The sequence below is a fragment of the Bombina bombina genome, chromosome 6 (genome assembly GCF_027579735.1).
Source record: "Bombina bombina isolate aBomBom1 chromosome 6, aBomBom1.pri, whole genome shotgun sequence".
NCBI lineage: Eukaryota > Metazoa > Chordata > Amphibia > Anura > Bombinatoridae > Bombina > Bombina bombina.
In genome coordinates, this window is record NC_069504.1 from 944,610,603 (window position 1) to 944,636,612 (window position 26,010).

General features: G+C 34.2%; 1 protein-coding gene across 1 annotated transcript in view; it reads right to left on the reverse strand.

Annotated features, from left to right (window-relative positions):
* Window positions 1-26,010, reverse strand: part of GABRG2 (gamma-aminobutyric acid type A receptor subunit gamma2) — a 286,835-nt gene that overhangs the window by 158,596 nt on the left and 102,229 nt on the right. The window contains exons 3-4 of the mRNA XM_053719588.1: window positions 7,146-7,213; window positions 2,352-2,572 (exon numbers count right to left, since the gene is read on the reverse strand). Of these exons, the coding sequence (XP_053575563.1) occupies window positions 2,352-2,572; window positions 7,146-7,213 (289 nt within the window). The remainder of the gene's footprint in view (window positions 1-2,351; window positions 2,573-7,145; window positions 7,214-26,010) is intronic.

Consider the following 26,010-nt stretch of genomic DNA (forward strand, 5'->3'; position numbering starts at 1 on the left):
ATTTTCTTTGTAAGCTAAGCACATATTTGGTGCATAAATCACTTTTCCTTTGGGATATCCATGATGTAATTTTTACAACCCACCTGATTTTAGTTATTAGTGTGGTACTATACAGACTTCTTTCAATGTAATTCAATGTTATGAAATTAAAACGGTGTAGTAAATAGCAAGTATTCATCCTCACACATTGTTTCACAAAAAATTAAATTAAAAAAAAAATATTTTAAGAGAATTTATAGGATTTTTTTTAGCTATTTGGGGTTCTGAACCTAAGTCCAGTATGATATTCTCAGTCTGAGGCTCTTCAACTTCCTATTGGAAATGTACTGCTTTAGAATAATTCCATGTATGTTGGGAATATTACTTTCACTGTGTGTTGCATGTGTTAATACAAGGCTTATAGTTGTTCTGTTCATATTGTACACAAGTGTTGATAACAGACTTGCAGTTTCACTGTGCAATAGCAATACATGGATGCACTGTAAACTGATCCATGCTGTGTAGTCTCTGCTTTATATAGTGTTGTGAGGAAGCCCTGCCACTTACTGGAGCATTTGCATAAAGTGAGAGAGATAAAGTGAGTGTGTAAAAGAGAGAGTGTGAGAGAGAGTGTGTGAAAGAGAGAGAGTGTGTTGCATGTTTTAATACAAGGCTTATAGTTGTTCTGTTCATATTGTGCACAAGTGTTGATAACAGACTTGCAGTTTCACTGTGCAATAGCAATACATGGATGCACTGTAAACTAATCCATGCTGTGTAATCTCTGCTTTATATAGTGTCGTGAGGAAGCCCTGCCACTTACTGGAGTATTTGCATAAAGTGAGAGAGATAAAGTGAGTGTGTGAGATAGAGAGTGTGGGAGAGAGAATGTGTGGGAGAGAGAAAGAGTGTGTGGGAGAGAGAAAGAGTGTGTGGGAGAGAGAAAGAGTGTGTGGGAGAGAGAAAGAGTGTGTGGGAGAGAGAAAGAGTGTGTGGGAGAGAGAAAGAGTGTGTGGGAGAGAGAAAGAGTGTGTGGGAGAGAGAGAGAGTGTGTGGGAGAGAAAGAGAGTGGGTGTGTGAGAGAGAGTGGGTGTGTGAGAGAGAGTGGGTGTGTGAGAGAGAGTGGGTGTGTGAGAGAGAGTGGGTGTGTGAGAGAGAGTGGGTGTGAGAGAGAGAGTGGGTGAGAGAGATAGTGTGAGTTAGTGTGTGAGAGAGTGAGAGTGTGTGAAAAAGTGAGAGACTATGTGTGAGAGAGAGTGTGTGTGAGAGTGTGTGAGAGTGAGAGTGTGTGAAAGAGAGAGTGAGAGTTAGTGATAGAGAGAGAGTTAGTGTGTGCGTGAGAGAGAGTTTGTGTGTGTATGTATATGTGTATATAGATATAAAATAATATGCATGTGTGTGTGTTTTTTTTTGGGCGTATTATTGCCAGTGCCTCACCAGCCTCTGACCTCACTGCATGTCACATATATATATATATATATATATATATATACTTATATACTTATATACATATATATTTATGTGTTAATATGTGTATATACACATATAAATGTATATGTATATATTCATATACTGTACATATATATTTTAAATTTGCTCCCCTAATTACCCCCTTCACTGTGCTTAGGTTTTGTGCTGTGTATGACGAAATCAGAACAAGGCTCCCATTGGAGAGCCTATGGAAGCGTGCTCTCATGAGCGCAAAACTTCCATACCAATTGCGGGTCACTTCTAATACTAAAGCACAATTACATGTTCTGGTATAACTAGTGGAGCACAAATATTGCACTCTCGAAAGCGCAATTTTGCGCTCCAAGTTAATCTGGCCCTAACAAACTGTAAGAGTAAATTTAGTAGGCATGGAAAAAATTTAAGATTCTGTATAGTTTGAAAAACAAATGCTAAATATGGATGCAGGCATCTTTATTTGTTAATTTTTGGCACCTGATGTATCTGTGTGAAAGTGCAGCACACAAATATATGGTTTTGCACTCTTTCACACTGATATATTCAGGTATGAAGTGAAACAAATGCTGATACCTGCAACCATATTCAGCATTTGTTTCACAAACCAATGCTGAATCCCAAAATGTTACCCATGCCTAAAATGTAGTTGTTTGTCCAGTTTTATTAATGTATCATTAACATAAAAAGGAATCCATTTTAAATCTTCAATATAAAAAAATCATGGGGCAAAAAGCTGTTGCTTTTATATGTTCTGATCTCAACTAAGTACAAAATGCTAAGATTTACTCTTTGGGAAATATTCATTTATAATTTTTAAATGTTATGCCCAACTAAATGTACTATATTGAAATGTTATCTTGATAAGATATCAAAAATATATAAGACATTAAAGAATGCAGACTTACCTAAGGGTATACAAGACTCTTCCATCATTCCATATCCTCAACAATCGATTGGGTGTTGTAATCCAGTGGGCATCTGCTTTTTTGGAGTTACGAAAAAAAGTGTCTGGTATCCAGATTTTACCAACCATATTGCTGTTGAGTTTTAATACTTTCATCGTGCTGTTATATTTCAGTCGTCTATCATACCAGGACTGAGAAAAAAATATATCAATTGTGTATTCCTGCAAATAGGAAATACCAAAACATTTAGAACACACAAGTTAGAGCACACAGTGTATTTTCTAAGTAGATTATTTTAATCAAATATTCTGTTAAATGTAAGCATAATAGTATTTTATAACATTATTTAAAGAGACAGTAAAGTCAAAATTAAACTTTCATGATTTGGATAGAGCATACCATTTTAAACAACTTTCTAGTTTACTTCTGTTCTCAAATTTGCTTCATTCTCTTGGTATCTTTTATTGAAGAGTAAAACTAGGTAGGCTCATAAGAGCTCAGGAGTGTGCGTGTGTCTTTAGTGCTCTATGGCAGCAGTGTTTTGCAACATTATCTGTAACTTTGTTATACAATGTTGCAAAACACTGCTGCCATAGAGTACTAAAGATACACGCACACTCCTGAGCTCTTCTGAGCCTACCTAGTTTCACTCTTCAATAAAAGATACCAATAAAATGAAACCAATTTAAAAACAGAAGTAAATTGGAAAGTTGTTTAAAATTGCATGCTCTATTCGAATCATGAAAATTTTATTTTGACTTTGCTGTCCCTTTAAAGGGTCTTTAATCACTAAATACATTTTATAAGCTTAGTATTGAGGTTATTATCTGTCTCTCTCTAGTTATGGGTCCCACCATAATAAAATCTAGCTTTTACTGCATCTCAGTGCTGATTTTTCTATATGTGTAACATAGGTTCCAAAATGGCAGTACCCATAATTAGAGGTAGGTGCATTCAATGTATCTAGTATTTATTGTCCCTTTAAGAATGGTAAGATGATATATTAAAAAATGAATGTGAAATACATCCCATTGTTCAAATAAAGTACATTTAATTCAAAGGATTTGAATATATCATGAAAATATGAGACAATGAACAACATTTTGATTCAACAGGATAGGAAATAAGCAAAATCTGATAAAAACTGCAAATACATATTACATTTTCAAGGTACTAATCTATTGAAATGAACATCAAGAAATGCTGGGGATTTTGTTCAAATTTAGTTTGAATTGCAGGAGCATTTTCCATGTTAAATACAATGTGAAGTATATCCTATTGTACCTGACTACATATCAGCAACACCATTTTTTATAATATGTGTTGACACATCTTCCAAAGATATCTGTATGGAATTCTTCCGATAAAATTAAGTTACAGAAGAATATTTAAGTGTCTATGTATTGTTAATTAGCATTTAAAAAAAAAAAAAAAAAAAAAAAACAACATTTTAATTATATCATATCTTGTCTTTGATATGGGTGACAAAATTCAACTTTAATTGTTTTTTTAAAAATCATTTAAAAATATCCTAGCTTTTATTGTAGATAAATAATTTGCTAAACTGTGCTAAAAGATTGTGATTGACATCTAAGAATAGTAAGGCTCTCAAGCACACAATCTAAAGGAGAATAAGTGACACAAAAAATGGTGATTGCGAGGGAGGAAAGCCAGATTAATGGTCATTGTGAGTTATGGACAGTGTTCCCTTTAAGACTAGATTATGTGAGCAGCCCAATAGTGAAACAGTTTATAAGTAACCACAGGAAGAGATGCAACTGCAGCACTCGGCGTACGTCCACACCACCCGGAAGTAAAACCCTCTGAAGGGCGTAAGCAAAGAAATATGAACCCATCAGACTGCCTATAACTGTCCTGCCATGTCTGTCCATGTACTTTTTTAATATGTTACAATAAAGGATTTTTTTACATTTAAATGCTTGGGCTTTGGAGTAGTGCCTGCATCCTGTGTGTCTTCTGTTACAATAAGTAACCACACCCTGCAGTTAGCAAACACTACACAATGCAGACAAAAAGGTATGGTTACCTTACCACATTACCTGTTGAGAAAGCCTGCCCGAGTGCAGATGAAATGCGTTCAGGAGAGTAACGCTGCAAGGCAGAGGAATCTGGGAGAGAGTAGTGTAAAGAGGGCATAAATTTGAGCTCCGGATACCACCTATAATAAGCCCCATCCATTTGACATCACGGACACTCGATCACAGGAACTGGCAGTCTTGGGAGCATACAAAGCACTATCCAAAAGGATTTTTATAAAGGCTCATTTTTCACTTACTTCTATATTCGTTTCCAGAGGACTAACAGGCTAATGAGAAAGGCGGCACCATATTCCAAGATTGAATTAAAGAGATTGTTGCAAACAGGGAATAGGCATTCCTCAGAAGATAAAACCTATCATAGGTGTTAATATCGACCAGTTGTGTTCCTTCCTGCATCTGATACGTCACCAGAGACGTCACCAGAGACGAGCCCTTTCGTGGCCCAGCTGCCTAGTCTGAGGGTGTGAGTCAGGCGAGCATCTCTGAAGCCTTGGTCTGGATGTACAATGTATTTTGTGAGTACCCAGCTGCATTACCTATTCTCTTGTGTATTGCTTTAAACGTTATTGCGCTATTAGGCACCTCTTTCCATTTTGTCTCTTAGGACACTATTACCGTATTAACTGTTTCATCACTCACAAAATCTGGCCTTAGCTGGAACACTGGTTATGAGTTACGGATTAGAAATTATTTGAATATGGAAGGCTAAGTGTATTAAAAGTAAGGATAGGAGGATAGTACAAACTTATTTTAACAGGGCAATACATAGAGAGGCTTGAATAAAAAAAAAAATCGTGGGATTAGAATAGAATGTTCATCTTTTCTTATAGTGTAAGCTCAAAAATGACAGTTAACTCAAACATTAAACTTTCATGATTCATGGTTTGTGCAATTTTAAACAACTTTTCAATGTACTTCTATTATCTAATGTGCATCATTCTCTTTGTATCCATTGTTGAAAAGCATACATGGATAGGCTTCCAAGCATCTATGCACTACTGGGAGCTAGCTGCTGATTGGTGGCTACTTATATATGCCTCTTGTCATTTTCTCACCAGATGTACTCAGCTAGCTCTCAGCAGTGCATTGCTGCTGCTTCAAAAATGATACCATAAGAATTAAGCAAATATAATAATAGAAGTAAATTGGAAAGATGATTAAAATTGAATACTCTATCTGAATCATGAACAAAAAAAAAATGGGTTTCATGTCCCTTTAAGGATGATGGGTGGTGGAAAGAGAGGCTGTGTGAATCTGATGAAGTTTGTGTGCAGGCTTTATTCTAATGTACTGGATGATCTTAGGCTGAGTGGATACAGGATCAGCAGCTAAGTGTGAAAATCTGAAGTAAGGTTGTTTGTAGAATGTATTCTGCTGTGCTGAGTGACCTTAGGTTCTGAGTGAATGGAAGATTTCCTAATCTGCTAATCTTTCAAATCTGATTGATGTTTGTCTGCAGGATGTATTCTGATGTGTTGAGTGCATTTAATTTGTGAGTGAATAGAGATCCTGAAGTTGAGTTTGTAAAAGTAATTGGATTTTGTTTGCAAGCTGTACTCTGGTACGTATGTATTATTGAATCTTCTGTACGTCTCATGTCTTTGCAATGGGCTATTACACAGTATCCCATAAATCACATGTTTAACTGTTGTCAAAGTTGATTTTAAATGTTATATAAATGCAACCAGATACTCCAACGGATTTGTCCGCATTTTTTTCCAATTCAATCATTTCTCAGAAACTTTACTAGACAAATTGACAAATTACAGTTTTGTTAGTTTGTTTCATTTCTTACTTTCAGCACCAAAAAAGGGGCAAGAAAGACAGCAGTGATGGAGCTGAGATCATTTGATTAATCAGTTCATTCATTTACAGTGATGTACAGGGGGGTCTAATCCCTTGTCCAATCCTGACAGAGTATTACCAACTGATTGATGTGACTGATAGCAAGTCAGGCATTAAATGCCATACAGGCTTGTCCTGTCCACTTGTAACCAAGTATAAGTTGGAGACTGTGTGAAGCTCTGCCATCTTTAATTACTTTCACTTCCGCTTTTGGACAGTACAGATATGTGTGCCTCTGTCAGATATTTCTCTCTACCTAAAATATAGTAAGGGGTCGATTTATCAACCTCTTCAGCAGGCTTTTGCCGGGGAGATTGACAGCTCCTGCCCACGTGTGATTGACTGTGTGTGGGCAGGGGAAGGATTGCATGCGAGCGCAAAATAGCGCTCGTGTGCAGTGCTGAATTCCGCCAGGGGAATTCAGCCCACCGGAGGTGAGCTGCGGCGGACAGGGGTGCAAATGTGCACTCTTGTCTGCCTCAGCTTGATAAATCACTTCCTAAGTGACAGCTATTGTGAGTGTATTATTGTATTTTTAGATATATACATGTACATACCACACACACACACACACACATATATATATATATATATATATATATATATATATATACTGCATGTACTTGATAAAATGCCCACTTTTACAGTTTTGGAATACATTTAGAAAAGCACCTGGATAATCTTATAGAAATGAGTTAAAAATAGGCCTCATTTATCAAGCTTTGGAGCCCTAGTAAAGCAGGCTAGCACTATATAAAATATTTGATTAGTTTATTAAAATTTAAATGTTAATATAAATAAAGTATGTCTTTACCACTGAAGTTCATTTCACATATAATTGACAGAGACAAAAAGAGGAAATAAAAATATTAACATGCATTATACTTACCATATTTATAGCATTCACTGGCCCTATGCTGTTTACGTACATATATGTTTGAATTACTGTTGGTTTAACTGTAAGAAAGAAATAAAATATGATTTTACAATTTAAAGTTCAACAATAATACCCCTTTATAATATGATTGGGGCCCATACAGTTGGTTTAGAAAATAAATATGGAGTATGGATTTGTATATTTGCAATAAACTCAATATCCTTCATTATGCAATGTACCCTACTTAAAGATCTAACTATCAGAGAAATTTACATACCATATGTATGCCTTTTGGAGTTTAGCAATGCAATAGTGAGAAGCATTAGAAAATCAGTGCTCAAAAACCATGGACCATTTCTATCTCATTGTATTGCTATTGTGAGACCACTGTACATTTCACATACTTACTTTACTGATGATAATTAATTACTGAATGCAATGAGAGTTTTAGGAATTGTTCACTTGATACCACAGGAAGTTATATTGGAATGATCCATTTTACCCGCTGGACTGTTTTACATTTATTACCATTATTTTGTAATTTGAAATAGATGTTTTCACCTATACTGAATATTTCCGTACTTAAGGGCTGTTTATAGAGAAACTATTTACACACAAAGGTTTAGAAGAAGATACAATCTCAATGGGTGGTGGGACAGAGTTAATAAAATGTTAATTTCCCATTGTTCTCTTTAAGGGCCTGGTGAGAAAATATTTGCCTTGTATAAAATTTATATAGCAGGCTTCACAGGGTCTGAATTCACTGAATCCTATAAGAAAAAAATGCGAAACCTGGAAGTCCCAGAGAGATGAAGGATGCCTCCCATAAAGCTTTCCACTCAATGAGATGATCTAAAATGATGTTCTAGCACTGAGAGATCTTTCACAAGATTATAGACAGACAAATGCTGCTATACTTCTCTAAGGGGTGTTCTCTGCATTTCTGTTTGGGGAGAAACAAGTCGAGTGCCATAAAGCATTTTGTATTTTATTTTACTTTACACTTCAGATTGGGTCATTTCAGTAGTATTACATTTAAGCTTTACACTTTCTCTTTTGTATGTTAATGCATTTATATTTCGATACAGCAGTGATATTACAAAAAAGATGATTATGTTTTGATTTTAAAGTTTTTGTGTTACTTTAACAAATTAGTATGATACTTTGCTTTCTGTGTATCTTCTGATAGCTTCTGGAAAGTGCTTGTTACCTTAGTTTAGTATATATTACTTTACAGGGGAGTTCCATTGGGGCTCCAGGGGAGTTCCATTGGGGCTCCAGGGGAGTTCCATGGGCTCTCTCACAATTCTCATGAAATGTTGTAGGCATTTTAAACAAGATGGTCTCACTGAATTAACTCACTAGCTGTATGCAGGTGAAGTTTGGTCACAATACCCTAATTTAACTGACAGAAAAGTAATATATATTAAACTAAAGGTAACAGGCATTAGTAAGTTAAATTGTAATGAAATATTTCCTGTTTAATTTGCATGTGCTACAAACTGAGCATTTTAATGAGTCCCATGTGTTCTCTTGTTAACTTCACTCTCCCTTGTGAAATTCTGTATCTCAGAAAGCCTTATTACTTTCTATGGAAGACATCTCTTATCTCTCTGGGACTTCCAGGTTCTGTCCTTTTTTCTTATAGAACTCAATGAGTTCAGCCCTAAGCGCTAAGGGAAACTGAAGCTGTCAGTTACACAAAAATCTGTCAAAGCATAATCAGATTTTGTGAAATTACAATCCTTAATACACTGCTGTATAAAGAATCTATAGAAATGTAAAAAAAAAATGAAATAAAACTGAAGTCTAACGTAATATAAAATGCAAAGCACAAAGTGTAAATGCAGAAGAACTCTCTTAATTTAATGCTATACTACACAGGGCTTGTATCTCCTTCACATACAGAAAGGCAATGAATGTCCCTTAGAGTAGTATAACAAAATTTGCCTTTTTTATATCTTGTGAAGGATCTCACAGTGCCGAAGGATCATTTTATATCATCTCATCTATGTGGAGAGCTTTATATCGTCAGGTTCAAAGTGTTGATCTTATCGTATGAAGAGAGATAAGACAAGGAGCATTTTGTGTAAATATAGAACGATAAGCTAATACGAACTGCTTTTTCTGGAAGCTCAGCCCATTTGATTATTATATAGCTTCAGTTAACAGAAACAGCTATTGCATATAGCAAATATACATAAATGATCACATTCCCATATATTTTAAACTCTGCAGTTGTTATAGCAAGTCATTGCCAAAACATTACGCAAAAAATTATTTAACAATACCCTGTCCTTTTAATGTGAGTTTATCATGATAACATAAATATTATATAGACAAATATTAGAATACTATTTTATACCATATTTAAGACATTTTATTTCTACATATGGAGACTATTCTAATGATACTGTAAAAAACATAGATATGTAAGAAAACTGCTCAATGTTATTAATAAACTGTCCATTTTTTTTAACTGGAGCTTGGAACATAATCATCTTAAGCCCACACATACCAAGTTTATTCAATTTGGTATGAATGATTAAATGCACTATAAATTAGTCAGAGCCAGATACACAAATTGCAGCATTTTTCTTTTCGTCTGTTACAATATTAAAAGCAACTGGGAATTATTAATGAGATTTGTTTTCTACTGTGTATATTGTACCACTTTAGCTCACTCATGTATGTATATATATATATATTGCTACATATAAGAGGATGCTTGAAAGTCTAATATTTATAAAAAGAATATGTACAATGTTTAAAAGAAAATATTCATGTACAGGATTCACTTTTATTTTCTTGTCAGATTTTTAATTAAAGAAAGCTTACTTCTCTCCACAAGGGAGCTTTCTTTATAAGTTAGTAATTGATACTTACTGTTAGTTTCTATTTAAACAACTTATATTTAACCTTTTTATGAAAATATATATATTTTTTAACAAACTCCATAGTTTAAATTCCACAGGCCCACACCTGAGCACATACTGAACCACTAATTAGATTATTTTCTACCAGAATGATTTTTAAATTCTGCTCTGTTATTGACATTTAAGGATCAGTGCGCAGTAGCAATGTGCTTTTGGCAGTTTTGTTCACTGCCAAATATGGAAGATTTAGGGCCCACGTGGCATTTGGCTCTTTTCGTAGCCAAATTTATTCTTGTGAAAGTGCTACACACTAAGATCTGGATTTGCATCAGAGTCTTCTGAAGCAATATGCGCATGTGTGGCTTCATATCTATTGAAACTGCGCATGCGGGCTGCCTTGATTGTTCTACTCAGGTAGAACTCTGTAATAAACCGGGCACAATGAGGATACCGAGGGGGTTGGCAGCAATAAGATTTTCATATGGAAACTACAGGAAAACGTATGTCTTACAGAATGTTTTTAATACTGGGGAAAAAAATTAGGGTTTTACCATATATTTATGTTTTTTACTCAAGGAGCACTGTTTCATATTCCTTTAAATGATTACTTTCTGTTATAATTTTTAAGCTAAACAACTAACATATTAAAGTTAATAAACATTAATTAAAACCTACTAACCTATATTTTCTCCAAAACGAAGTTTCATAACGTTCTAAAAGTTATATCTTTTATTCGCCGATGATGTCACGTTATCCTGCCCACTATTTTCAGCACTGCATGTTCAAAATACTTAAACCAATAACTTTGTGTTTAAAGCGCCATTTTGAAACCTAGGTATTGTAAACGGATTGGTACAGAGCAAAGGATACCCACGGAGTGGGTTTGGAAAACAATTAAATTTGCAGACAAGATATCTGATATACGGTAGAGATATGTTAATGAAATGCTATTGATAAAAAGTGTATTTGGGGTAGTTAGTAACAGACATAGAAAATATTTACTTACAGTGGCCCTTTAAGTGCTCCCATGTCATGTTTAATTTAAACTTTAAAATATAACAGATTCTCTTACATTTAAATAAGGAAATATAAGGTGGTAGTTTAGATTTTCTGTAGGGTTTTTTGCAGTTGGGCTATACAATAATCTATTGAGTGTTACTTAAAGGGACACTGAACCCAATTTTTTCTTTTGTGATTCAGATAGAGCATGCAATTTTAAGCAACTTTCTAATTTACTCCTATTATCAATTATTTTCTTTTGCTATCTTAATTTGAAAAAGAAGACATCACTTTTTTATTGGTGGATGAATTTATCCACCAATCAGCAAGAACAACCCAGGTTGTTCACCAAAAATGGGCCGGCATCTAAACTTACATTCTTGCATTTCAAATAAAGATACCATAAGAATGAAGAAAATTTGATAATAGGAGTAAATTAGAAAGTTGCTTAAAATTTCACGCTCTATCTGAACCACAAAATATTTTTTTTGGTTCAGTGTCTCTTTAATCGGCCACTATAGTGAAAATGGCATGGTCTCATTTGTTAGCACACGTACTTTTATCACTATTAACCCTGCAGATCTATTATACAAAATGCTTAGTTATGCACAATTATGTATAATTTATTTTCTTCCCTATTCATGAATTTATAAAAATTACTTTTAATTCTGCAACACATTACTCAGTTCAAGACTTTATATTAACTGTGCTTATTAATACTTAAGCTAATGAAGAGCTGCCATATTTATTTTTTAAATTTAGGATATTAACTTCCAAATTTAGTGATTAACTTCCAAAATCACTATAAAACATAAAGGTACAGTCTATGTTAAAATTGTTATTGTTTTTTTTTTAAAAAAAAAGATAATTCCTTTATTACCCTTTCCCCAGTTTTGCATAACCAACACTTTTACATTAATACACTTTTTACCTCTGTGATTTCCTTGTATCTAAGCCTCTGCAGATTGCCCCCATATCTCAGTGCTATTCACAATCTTGGATTTTAGCCACTCAGTTCTGACTCCTGCATATCTCCTCGGGAGTGGGCATAATGTTATCTATATTGCACATATGAACTAGCACTGTCTAACTGTGAACAACTGCCAAATTCACTGAGATAAGACGCAGCCTTCAAGGGCTTAAAAATCAGCCTATGAGTCTACCTAGGTTTAGCTTTCAACAAAGAATACCAAAAGAACAAAGCAAAATTGATTATTAAAGTAAACTGGAAAGTTGTTTAAAATTGTATGCCCTATCAGAATCATGAAAGTTTAATTTTGACTTTACAGTCCCTTTAAATTGAGTCTGCTTCTTAGATCAATATAACTTTCAAATTCATCAGAATTGTGAAGCTTAGATCTCATTAGATAGTTTGAAATTACAAACCTGTATTCTAAAGGATATTAATAAATATATAAATAGTTATCAAAATCTGGATAAGAACAGAAAATAATACCAGCATATAAAAATTAAAAAAATATCAAATCAAAATAAATAACCAAAAATAAAAATTTACGAAAATCCAGCATTGCATATTCTTATACAATACATGCACGGCTTAAGATTTTTTTTATTTTTTTTTATCTTTTTACATATGCATTAACGTTGTTTAAAAACATTTTAAGGTTTTAAACCACAAAACCTAAAAAGTATTAAAAACATTAAAAAAAAAACAAGACCTACATTATAATCGGTTTTATTTTGCTAGTCCATCCAAGTATATGGGATTTCAACATACACGCTGCATAAACATTCCAAACTGGTGTGTATCACAAGCGTTTATAGGCTGTTCACAGAATAAGATGCAAGCAAAATAAATACATGAATAAATAAATACATACATAAATGAATACATAAATAAATACATCAATAAATAAATACATAAACAAATACAGAAATATATTAAACAAAAAAACTGTTTAGAAAGTTGAACTTCAGTCAAAAACTGTTTGAATAACAGAGATGTCTACATTGAGTATTTAATTATGAGCTTAATTCAGGCTATGCACAATTTACTTTTTTACATAATTAATAAGGTCATGATACTTATTTCCAATCATAAGCAAATCTTCTGTTCATTATATTTAATATTTGAGCATATCATAGTTTACAAGTGTTATTTGGTAACTATTACAATACTGTATTAAAACCAGAAAATGATAATGGATTATAATGCTATCGTTGAGTTTTCTCAATTAAGTTCCTTTGACAGACTTGCATTTTAGCCAATCAGTGCTGACTCCTAAATAACTCCATGGGAGTGAACACAATGTTATCTATATGGCACACATGAACTAGCACAGCCTAACAGTGAAAAAATGGTCAAAATGCACTGAGATAAGAGGCGGCCTTAAACGTCTTAGAAATCAGTTTGAGCCTACCTAGGGTTAGTCTTCAACAAGGAATACTAAGAGAACAGAGCAAATTTGATGATAAAAGTAAATTTTAGTTTAAGTTGTTTAAAATTGAATGCCCTACCTGAATCATTAATAGTTCAATTATGACTTGACTGTCTCTTTAAATATTTTATACTTACGCAGATTTTGTATAAATTGCAAGATAGTGCATAGTGCCAAAAATATTAAATGTTATGTTCTGGTTTTCAATTATTTTTTTTTAAATATAGATATAAAATCCTAGATTTTGGATAGATGGTGCTATCTTTATTTTCTAAAAAAAAAATAAACTACACTGTATTTTGGGGTCTTTTGAGAGCACATTTATAAAATTAACTAGAGATCTCTCTGATTCCTGGTTAATTTATTAAGTGCTAATTGCTACTGCGAGCTTGCGGTAGCAATAACCAGCCACTTGTAATGGTTGGTTAATTATCGGGCACCCGCAAACGGGCAAGTTTGCCAATATGCAGGTGCGCAGTAATTTAGCATTTCACTTTTAATTTAGCCCTAAATGTGATATTTATTGTGAACAAACATCTATGACAACAATATTTTTAAGAACATTCCTTTTCATCAGTTGTCAAAAAACCTGAGTGAGGTGGCTCTAACAGACCATGGGTTGTCATCCGAATCCAAGGGGTTAAACTGAAAAAAAAAAAATTGTGTATATGATTAAAGGGACACAGAACCCAAAATGTTTTTTGTTTTTTTTTTGTGATTCAGATAGAGCATGCAATTTAAGCAACTTTGAAATTTACTCCTATTATCAATTTTTCTTCATTCTCTTGCTATCTTTAATTGAAAAATAAGGCATCTAAGCTTTTTTTTTGTTTCAGAACTCTAGACAGCACTTTTTTATTGGTGGATGAATTTATCCACCAATCAGCAAGAACAACCCAGGTTGTTCACCAAAAATGGGCCTGAATCTAAACATTCTTGCATTTCAAATAAAGATACCAAGAGAATGAAGAAAATTTGATACTAGTAGTAAATTAGAAAGTTGCTTAAAATTGCATGCTCTATCTGAATCACGAAAGGAAAACTTTAGGTTCAGTGTCCCTTTAAGGACCATTTTACATGCTTAAACATAAAATATCGTTAATGCTATTTAAAATTATTTGAATAACACATGTTTGTTTGCCTTCTGCCCTCTAGGGAAAGATCATAGAGTGATAAACAGTGTGACTCTCCCCAAGAATTTTTTTAAGACATAAAAACTTACACTTTTTAAATTACCCTCTTCAATTTTCAAAATTGATGAAAAAAAAATACTTAAATGTCCCTTTATTGCAGAGCGAACATAACATTTTTCTTTCATGATTTAGATAAAGAATATAATTTAATCTATTATCAAATATACTTTGTTCTCCTGTTATTCTTTGTTGAAGACAAAGCCCTGAAACTAGTGCTTCCATCTTGTTAATGTATAACATTGTTGCAAAACTGCTGCAATATAGTGCTGCAGATATGTGAACACTCAACTTACCTTCCTGCTTTACAACAAAGCATTACAATTCATAAAATTTGAAAGTAAATAGGAAAGTTGTTTAAAATTGTATGCTCTATCTGAGTCATGAAAGGAAAAAAAAGGGTTTTATGTCCCTTCAATATGCACAAGGTTGAAACATTTCTGTAGTTTTGATAACATAAACTATAAGAATACTACTATAGGGTATAAATATATGTATGTAGGAAAAGAATGGCAATTAATTTGAGGAGTTGTCTATCGTTTCCATATGGCATTTGGAACATAATCAACTATAGCCCACACTTTAAATTTCCAAATTCACTTGAATGACTAATTGAGTTATAAATTAGACTGAGTCAACATTTCACTTTGGTCTCTTATATTATAACATGCAGGGGAAATGAGGTTCATTCAGTTTTAGAAACATCCGCTAAAATACATTACCACAATAATTCACTAGGTATTATTAATGAGATTTTCATTGCAATTTTATTTTTTCTGTCTTTAATCCATTAACCTTAATTGAGTGCTTCCATTTGCAATACAAAGTTATATAAATAGAAGACATTGTCTTAAAACGACTAAATTATACATTAATTAGTTTTGCATGTGACTGATAGTATGAGTAAAATATACCCAAACTGTATAATTTAATAAACATGTGAAAATATATATAGACTAGTAATATAGAGCTCCATTTATCACGTATTCACTTATCAGTCTGCATAGGCAGCTTAAGTGAACCTGCAACAAATAAGTAAGAAGCTGCAGCAATCTTAAAGGGTTATGGAAGTCACAATTAAACTTGCAAGATTCAGAGAGAGCATGTAATTTTAAGAAGCTTTTAAATTCACTTCCATTTTCAAATGTGCTTTGTTCTCTTTTTATCCCTTGTTAAAAGGTGTCTGCACATATCCTACACTAGTGGAAGTTGCTGCTGATTGGTGCTGACATTTGTCTCTTGCGATTGGCTAACTGGATGTGTTCAGCAAGCTGCCAGTAGTGCACTGCTGTTCCTTTAGCAAAGAATAACAAATTTGAAGCAAATTTGACAATAGAAGTAAATTGGAAAGTTGTTTAAAATTGTATGCTCTATCCGAATCATGAAATAAAATTTTGGGTTTTTCTAATCCTTTAAGAAGTGTCAGATTACAAACACCCTAGACTGATCTGACTGGGGTGATTTACAGGCTCTGAACTCACATGATTGGTTGCAAAATCAATGATAAATGTGGGCAGTAACTTAGGTGATTTGTATTCCAATCCATTAGAAGCACATCATCTTAAATGAATAAACTTGCATCAGATATGCATGTGATAAATCCATAACATACATTTTTTCTTACATCTAGATGGAGTAAAAATACGCACGCACACACAAATAAATAAATAAAATAACCAACATAAAAAACAAACAAACATGATTACTATCATAAGTATTGATGATGGAGAAGATGTTAAACCCTAGACTCCGCTAGGACGATCCCTGTCATCCTAAAAGCGCTGGGTTTAAACGCCTTTAGGACAGCATAGAACATCCTAACTTTTGCGGCATTCTCCTCCATTCTGGAAAAAATGGCAGTTGATCCGACTGGGGGATGTTCCTAGAAAAGCAGGAAGTCCCCGATGAGCGAATCCGCGCCGTTTCTAAAGTATATGATCGCAGTGACGATCATGTGCTTCATTTTTCTTTTTTTTTTTGTTTATGATACCAACTTGGACGGTTGGGTAGTCCTGAAGGGGTTATCTGCCTTTTGTATTTGAATGCTGGATTTCAGTTGAAAGGGCAGTAAACACATTTTTAATGCAATATATTTCTGCTGTGTTGCTATAGAATAACATATCAGCCAAGTCTTAATGTTTTTAAAACATATTATTTTTTCTGCAATTATTTTTCAATAGCCAAACTCCACACACCATTTTCCTTTTTTGGTCAGTCTGGGCTTTAATCCACAAACAACAAAGCTACCCACAATCATAATGTTAGTATAAAATAGATTGTTTAACAGTTGCTATGTGATAAACCAATAAGGTACAGATATGCAGCAGAGTTAGTCTTGAAATGTCAGTAGGGAGTATTTCATGTTCTGAAATTAGAAAATTGCTGAATTATCACTACAATAAAGGGGGGCAAAATAAATCATGAAAATGTATTGCAAATTTGTTTCATTACATATAACTAAGCAGTTTATATAAAAATCTCAAGGTGTTTAATATCACTTTAACTAATAACATTAATGCATCACGTGTGCAATTTACATTATCACAGCTACATAGGCATACATAGTTAGACATACATAACACAACTTGTCTTTATAAACTCTAGTTACTTCTTTCTATATTAAATTAATCTGCAACAGAATGCCATAATTATTGTTGATTATCAGTGTAGAAAATCACACTTATGCCTATACACATACATACTTTGCTCAGTAATAAAGCTCTCAAAATATAGGAAAAATGAATGTATATGAAACTCTATAAACCACATTATCAACACTACAATTTGACTAATATTTTCTACAAATAAAGAGTTAACCCGCAAGAAGGGTTTTCGATTGACCCACATTATTTCCTGTAGTAAGCAATCAGCAGCTCACAAGGGACTAATGGAACTAAGGAACTAATGGCTTAGCTCACTTTCTGTTCCCTTTGTATCTGCATCAAGGAATGTGATATGATGGTAAACCATCTAAAAGACAATGAGTACAGGCCTTTCGTGTCAACCTGATTCTCTAAATGATCCTTCAGCATCTATTTCTAGTTCCATCTATCCCCCTCATCTGTTCTCAGCCAATGTCCACCAAGTTTAGTATTTGTGCCTTCTTCATGTTCACCTAATGCATCTCATAATTTAGAAACCTGATTAGTCTGTTAGACTTCCACTACTAACTTTATGCTGATTACACCCAAATCTATACATCTATACATCTTCTCTGACACAATTCTTTGTGGTTCTATCCAGTGTTACTACTAGTCTTTTAACTGTATCTTCCTCAAAGTCACATTTTTAACTAAAACAAATCCTGTTCAAAATTAATCTAATTATCTTCCCTGCAATAGTTCTACTATACCTGTTATCACTCTTAATGTTGATGATACTCATCAGCATCAGCTTGGACTCTAGACTTTTCTTTAAGACTGCACCTCGGGTAATGGTGAAAGTCTTGTAAACTTTAAGAATTATTGTCATAATATTAATGTTATAATTTTGTTGATTCCTCACCAATGAACCTGCAAAAATTCTAATCTGCTCTATTATTATCTCCAGAAATTACTATTGTAATAGTTTGGCTGGCATCCCTTGCAAAGTCTCCACTCTGCAATTCATTCTTAACTCTGGTGTATGCCACATTTTCCCCACATTCTGTTTATCATTTCCTTTCCCTCCAACCAAGCCCCTTCATTCATCTGTACTTCTTCTCACTTATATATCAAGATCCCTCTCAGGCTACCAAACATCTTCACAATTCAATGAGACTTTTTCTAAACCTACAATGCTTTAAAAATCACCTAAACACCTAAAACGTGTTGATTATAGCATACTTTTAATTCTGTTGTAGACCATTAGACCATTAAGCTCTGATATTGTTGCCTATGTTCTCCAAATCTCCACTACTGAAAATAGAAACCCCCCTTTTTGTAAGCAGTCTGTTTTTAAGCTTTCTCATTGTTCATGTAACTATTTCCATAGCATTCCATATTCTTTTGCTGAGGATAATATTCACATATTCTTCATATATATCTGGCTTTCAATTGATTAACCTAAACCTTTGCTGTAATAACATATAATTCAACTTTTCTGTACTTCATTGATACATAACCTGTTGGTATTTATAAATAGCTTACAGTATTCATACATAACAGGAAAAAAACAACGTAAAGCACTTTATAAAGGATCATTTACAATTACTGCTTTTGAAATAAAATAAAAACTGTTTTTATGTTTAAAGTGGCAGAAATATGCATTTTGTTTCTAGCAGAAATGACAAACTGTAATTTATTTTGAAACACATCATTGAGATTTAAAAACAAAACAAACAAAAAAAGAAAAACTAGACTAAGACTAAGATTTAAGAAATTTTGCCAGGTCTCACTTGGTTTTTCACACAACACTCATTGGGACTTTACTCAGAAAATTCTATAAAAAAGGGGCTGTCCCTCACTGGGAGTTGAGAGAGCTTGCTGGAAAGGGAAACTCTGCTGGTGAGAGTGAAGTTAGCAGGGAGTGCACTTAAAAAAAAAAATCCTACAGCTAATACAAATCACATTACTCTGCTTTTAGTGTATAGTATCTTACACTCAACATCTCCGCATACATGTGTTTTTCTATTAGGGTAATACGTTTTTTTTTTCATATTATGACACAATCTTGACACCTTTTAGTTTGCGAGAAAAAAACTGCGAGGTTTACAGAATATGTCTGACCTGGAGGAGAAATTTAAGATACACCAATGGTATGCCCCTTTTCAGCCCACTAGTTTATATTTACAATACAGGAAAAAATACAATTTTAATTTTGTATTACAAATATAAATTTCATTCTATTGGCTGATTGGATCAGCCAATAGGATGCAAGCTCAATCCTATTGGCTGATTGCAACAGCCAATAGGTTTTTTTCCCCTTTAATTCCTATTGGCTGATAGAAATCTTTCAACCAATAGGAATGTAAGGGACGTCATCTTGGATGACGTCACTTAAAGGTAACCTTCATTTTCCAGCGATGACCGTAATAAGAGGATGCTCCACGCCGGATGTCTTGAAGATGAACCCGTTCCGCACCGGATGGATGAAGATAGAAGATGCCGTCTGGATGAAGACTTCTTTCTGCTTGGATGAGTACTTCGCCTGGGTGGATGAAGATCAAAGAGGCCTCCTGGATGAAGACATCTTGCTGCTTGGATGAGGACTTTGCCGGCTGGATGAGGGTGGATGTCCGGACTTCGATAACTGTAAGTGGATAGTCGGGGGTTAGTGTTAGGTTTTTTTAAGGGTTTTTTGGGTGTTTTTTTTTTTAGGTTAGGGTTTTGGGCAATGCAAAATGCCCTTTTTAAGGGCAATGCCCATCCAAATGCCCTTTTCAGGGCAATGTTTGGCTTAGGTTTATTTAGATTTTTATTTTATTTGCGGGATTTGTTTGGGTGGTTGGTGGGATTTACTGTTGGGTGGTGTTTGTATTTTTTTTTTTACAGGTAAAAGAGCTGATTTCTTTGGGGCAATGCCCCACAAAAGGCCCTTTTAAGGGTCATTGGCAGTTTAGTTTAGGCTAGGTTTTTTTTTTTTTTATTTTGGGGGGTGGGGTTGATAGGGCTATTAGACAAGGAATAATTTGTTTTTGATTTTAATAATTTTGTTTTTTATTTTTTGTAATTTAGTGGGGGTTTTTGTAAGTTAGTAAATTGTATTTTATTAATTTAATTTATTTCATTTTATTGTAATGTTAGTTTTTAGTGTAAGGCAGGTTAGGTTTTATTTTACAGGTAACTTTGTATTTATTTAACTAGGTAGTTAGCAAATAGTTAATAACTATTTACTAACTAGTTTACCTAGTTAAAATAAATACAAATTTACCTGTGAAATTAAAATAAAACCTAAGCTAGCTACAATATAACTATTAGTTATTTTGTAGCTATCTTAGGGTTTTTTTTACAGGTAAGTTTGTATTACGTTTTAAATAGGAATTATTTAATTAATAATTGTAAGGTTTATTTAGATTTATTTTAATTATATTTAAGTTAGGGGGTGTTAGGCTTAGGATTACGTTAGGGTTAGACTTAGGGTTAGGGTTACGTTAGGGTTAGGATTAGGGATTCATATATTTATGTAGAGTTAGTGATGTGGAAGGTCAGAGGTTTAGGGGTTAATAATTTATTTTAGTATATTTCGTTGTGGGGGCTTGCGGATTAGGTGTTAATAGATTTATTTTAGCGGCGGTGTAGGGGGATGGCAGATTAGGGGTTAATAATATTTAAATAGTGTTTGTGATGCGGGAGGGTGGTGGTTTAGGGGTTAATAGGTTTATTATAGTGGCAACAATGTCGGGGAGCGGTCAGAATAGGGGTTAATACATTTTAATAGTGGCGGTGATGTCCGGAGCGGCAGATAAGGGGTTAATAAATTTATTATAGTGTTTGCGATGTGGGAGGGCCTCGGTTTAGGGGTAAATAGGTAGTTTATGGGTGTTAGTGTACTTTGTAACACTTTAGTTATGAGTTTTATGGTACAGCTTTGTAACGTAAAACTCATAACTACTGACTTTAGATGGCGGTACGGATCTTGTGGTTATAGAGTGCACCACTCACTTTTTGGCCTCCCAGGCAAACTCGTAATACCGGCGCTATAGAAGTCCCATTGAAAAGGTGCGATACTGACGTTGCGTGATGGCCAAAAAGGTGTGCAGTACACCTATACCTACAAGACTTGAATTAGCAGCGTTAGGGAAAAAGCAACGTTATGAAGCATAACGCTGCTTTTTCACTCATAACGCCAAACTCGTAATCTAGCTGATTGTTAATTGCTTTTAATTGACTATAATAGACTGACAAGACTTGGGTAAAAAAAAAAACAGTACTATGTGTCTTGAAATGAAGAAGGTAAAAGGTTAATAGTTAATAGATGCCACCATATTGTTTTCTTCTTATCTTTCTCTTTTGCTGAGGACAATTAGAGACAGATATAAAGCAGGCAATAAAGTACAAGCAATGCTTTGTGGAATATAATATTAAAGCTACTATTTAACAGAGTTTCAAAACAACCTTGTTTGCACATCCTTTTTATTGTCTGTTTTATATTTGTCTCTAATTGATCTCAGCAGAAATGACAGGTAAAGGGAAAATCTAGGTTCTAACATGGTAGTGGCAATTACTTTATAGAAACTAAAGTACTTTATAGAAACTAAACCATTATACTTATATATTCAATATTTTAAAAAAACTAATATAATCTAAAAAAAAAAAACACATTTACATACTCTCCCCAAGCTAATATTTGCTCTGAATGCATAATTACATCTAGCATTTATTCACTGTTTAATATTCCTGTATGTTATATATTATTGATAATCATCTAAGTAGTATTTCAATGGATTTTTTTTTTTAACTTCATAAGCAAACTCAGTAATAAGGACATTTTAAATAAGTAGAGGTGTTTCAGATAATTTATTTAGGTTTTTCATTGTTGGTACAGCATTGTTTGTACTGGCTTCATATAAAACACTCACCAATTAAGGAATAATGAAGCAAAATATTATTCTTCAAATACCAAATTCATATTAAAGGGGCATTAAACACTCTGAGATAAAAATATAAACTGATAAACGGTATATATAAAAAATATTCTGCAGTATACCTTCATTATTTATTTTTCCCCTTTTTCCTGTATTTTTTTTTAATATATATTTTTTATTGAGATTACAGAGAATTACAATAATATATTTTTGTCCATTTACAATGACAGATAATGCATATATGTGTGTGTATATATATATATATATATATATATATATATATATATATATATGTATATATGTGTGTATATATATATATATATATATATATATATATATATACACATATATATATATATATATATATATATATATATATATATATATATATAAATAAATAAACAGGTTGATATGTCACATGATAATCTATATAACAAGTTTGGGAGCCTAAGATATATATGTCAGTAATAACTCCTTTGAGGGGAATAGTAAATAACTAGGTAAATAAGCACTTGATGAAAATCCCTTCATATATGATGGTATATGATCACTTATGGAATTACTAAAAACGTAACTATTGGTCAACCAATGAGAGAGTAAATGGACTAATCTTAAGGAAATCTCTTTGGGTGGGGTGAACGTTTAGAATGAAATAGTAAATGCAAAGGAGAAATTGGGGGGAAATCAGCGGACAAAAGCCGCTCGAAAATTAAAAGGAAGGGGGGGGGCGTGTCCAGGGAATTCTAATAATATTGTGGTACGTATAATTTGGCCAATTAACAAGCAGATTTCTTTTGGAGGCTACATAAAACTAGAGAAGCGTATAGGAAAAAGTCTAACGCACATCAGGGGGATATTCCATGAGTAATCTTACATTGTAGGGGGTGCACAGAACCATATATTATTATCTCGAGTATCAGTTATATATCATCTATACGTAACAAGATGAGTCATTGCCTGTATAATGTTAACATTAAATGAATCAGATGGATGGTTAGCCTTAGTATCCATCAATGTGAAGAAGTTGGAACATACACTCCTTAGTAAATAAAGTGCCTGAAACCACTGCAAAAACAAAAACAGGGGACTAAGTACAGTTAATGTTTACTTTTATGTTAGATGTAAGGCATAGAATGATCTCAGGGATGTCATCAATAACTAAATGTTCAACTTAGGATAGAAAACTGGCACATAGTAATACTCGTATTGCATTGGGACACTTATGCAGTAGATTGTGGAAACACACATTTTGAACATATCAGCGGTTATGTTGGCATCCTCTTCCAAAGTGTCAGGTGTAATGGCAGCTATGGGATTGTGTTCATGTCTACCAGTAATAAGAATAAACAGAGTGTAATAACGAGCTGATAGACAATTTAGATGGTAAGTAGGTGATCTTTCATCACTATGTGATATGACACTCTATAACTCAAATTGCATAGTAATAGTGGTGTACAGTTTTATTGGTATATATAGGGAAGCTGTCAGCTCTAGGTTGTAACTGCTAAGGAGTTTTATGTTGAACGTTTCAAATGGGGGTGAGTGAAGCGTAACATAGTCCCTGATACAGTTAATAAGGGGCCTTCTTATTATCTATTAGGTACCTCTAAACTACAGATATGTTTGTTATGCCTCCCTATTAAAGTGAAAAAAGTTGGTCTCAAAGGCTCTACCTTAACATCTTCTACAGGTAATTTGCTGTTAGCCTCCAAAATAAATACATAGCTAACTGAGGGAAGTATGGATCCTAATGATCAATGAAGAGGAATCCCTTAAGTTATGAGGGGAATAACCCCTTACATGCTGCTGGCAAAATTACGGCATTTTAAGGTCGAGATATGACTAGACAGCTACTAAGCCCCAAATATGTACATAAGTTATGGTAACCTTTACCAGCCAGTAATGGAATTGTGGCGCATCTGAACAATAGAAACTTGAGGCAAGTTAAGAGTGACATGTTATCTGTTTGTAGGTAGCCCTGTAACCCTATATGGACTACTCCTATATTTGCAGACTCCATCAGTGAGACTAAATACTATAGCATTGGGGCGGCTTCCCCCTGTAGGAGCTGTTATATTTGAGAGTGAGAAGTACCCTGCTTTAAACATATCATAGTAAATTAATCCTAGATCTCAAGTCACTCTCCTAATATAAACATAAAGAAAGAGTAGCCATTAGCATATAGCTGACAGAATATTAGGCCAGATGGTATGCCTGCTCAGCTTTCTCATCCTACAGTGTGGTTTAGGGTGTATAGTATATTGTATCAGTATGATGTAAACTCTGAAACTCAAAAACATAGCCCCTTAAACATCATAGGCATAAATATTCCACTAAACAGTAATATATTTGATCCCAACAGAGTAAATTTATAGGAGCCCAAAGGCACCTAAAGTACATACAAACAAGAAATGAGAAAAAAACAACAACTTATAACTTCAAACATCTCCAAATAGAAAATATATAGTAAACTAGACAGTATGAAGTCGCTCAGTCAACCATGTGGCTTATTGCCTGACCACCTAGGAAGCACAGCAAACTGAGCTGTAGCGCTAGCAAGACCAAATGCTATCTAGTCTTTACTGGGCAGTTTACTCATAATAGCAATGTGACATATAAGGTTGAAGACAGTAAATATAAAACATAACTATGAGGATTGGAGTGTGGGGTATACACTGAGACTCCAAGTTGTCTGAGAGTCCCAAGGAAGAACAAGTGCCCCCATATTTAACCAACACCTCTCCTGTATAACTGGTCTAAATCTAGTGCATGGATCAGGAGAAAGTCATTCAGACCATGGGAGAGCTGAAAGTTACTTAGGCTTGGTCGGCTAGTGTCCGTGGGTGGAGGAGCATACGATCCAAGTGTAGTGCTGTTCTCTGACTCAGCTGTGATAACCTCGTCCCCTCTGTGCTGTAGTAGCAAATGCCATAGTGAACCATACTGTCTCCATGCCGCAGAAACACTCCCGGGAGCTAGCTGCACCCCTCTGGCACACAATCTGAATAGGCACCATGCAGCAAACCTGCTCGTAGGCAAGGGTGTTATCGCCATCTCCCAGATACGGATCCTTTACAATTCTTGTGTGTATATTGTTCCCTTGTTGTAGGGATATCTGACTAGACTTAAGGCAATTTTCAGCAGAGTCAGGGGTGTAAGAACCGTCCTTGATGTTAATTTTCATCTCCTCCGGTGTCTGTCCGGATTTACTCTCGGTATCGCTTGAGAACTCAGGAGAAGGTTTTCTCTCATCTGTACCGGGTCCTCTATGTTGTGTAGTGATATCCGCTGCTCCAGTGGCACTAAATGTTACTCCATGCATCCACGGTGCTCCTAAGATATTATCTAGATCGTTGAAGTTATTGAGGATCTGTCGTTCAATATCTTTGAATAAGTGCTTAATCTGCAGATATGTATCCTCTGCCATATTTTAGTGCGAGGTTCCAGGGAGAGCTGAGAAGTTCAGGAGTAGGGCTGCTTTACCCGGGTATCAGGTCCATTGGAGTGGGAGTAGTGAGATGGTGGTATAAGGCCGCCGCCTTAATCCTTGGGTAGGCCAAAACAGGTTTTCAGCTCATGGGAACCAGGTAATAGGAGTATCCGTGTGCTCCCTGTCTTCTTCGTAGTTCCTGCTCCAACTTAGGTAGAAAAATAGCTTGTCAGGGAAAAAATAATCAGCATATTATTAACATATATGATGAGCTCTCTCACTTTGCGACTCATCGTGGTTATGGCTTAGACATGCCCCCTTTTTCCTGTAATTATATTCTGAAATTGTGAGCATTTCATTTCCTGTTAGAAATGGAAGTGCAGAACACTGTTACATTCAATAGAGCCATTGGCTGCACACTCTAGTGTCCTATTTATAACTGTCCCTAAATGACCACAGCAAAGAAAGTAACCTAAGTT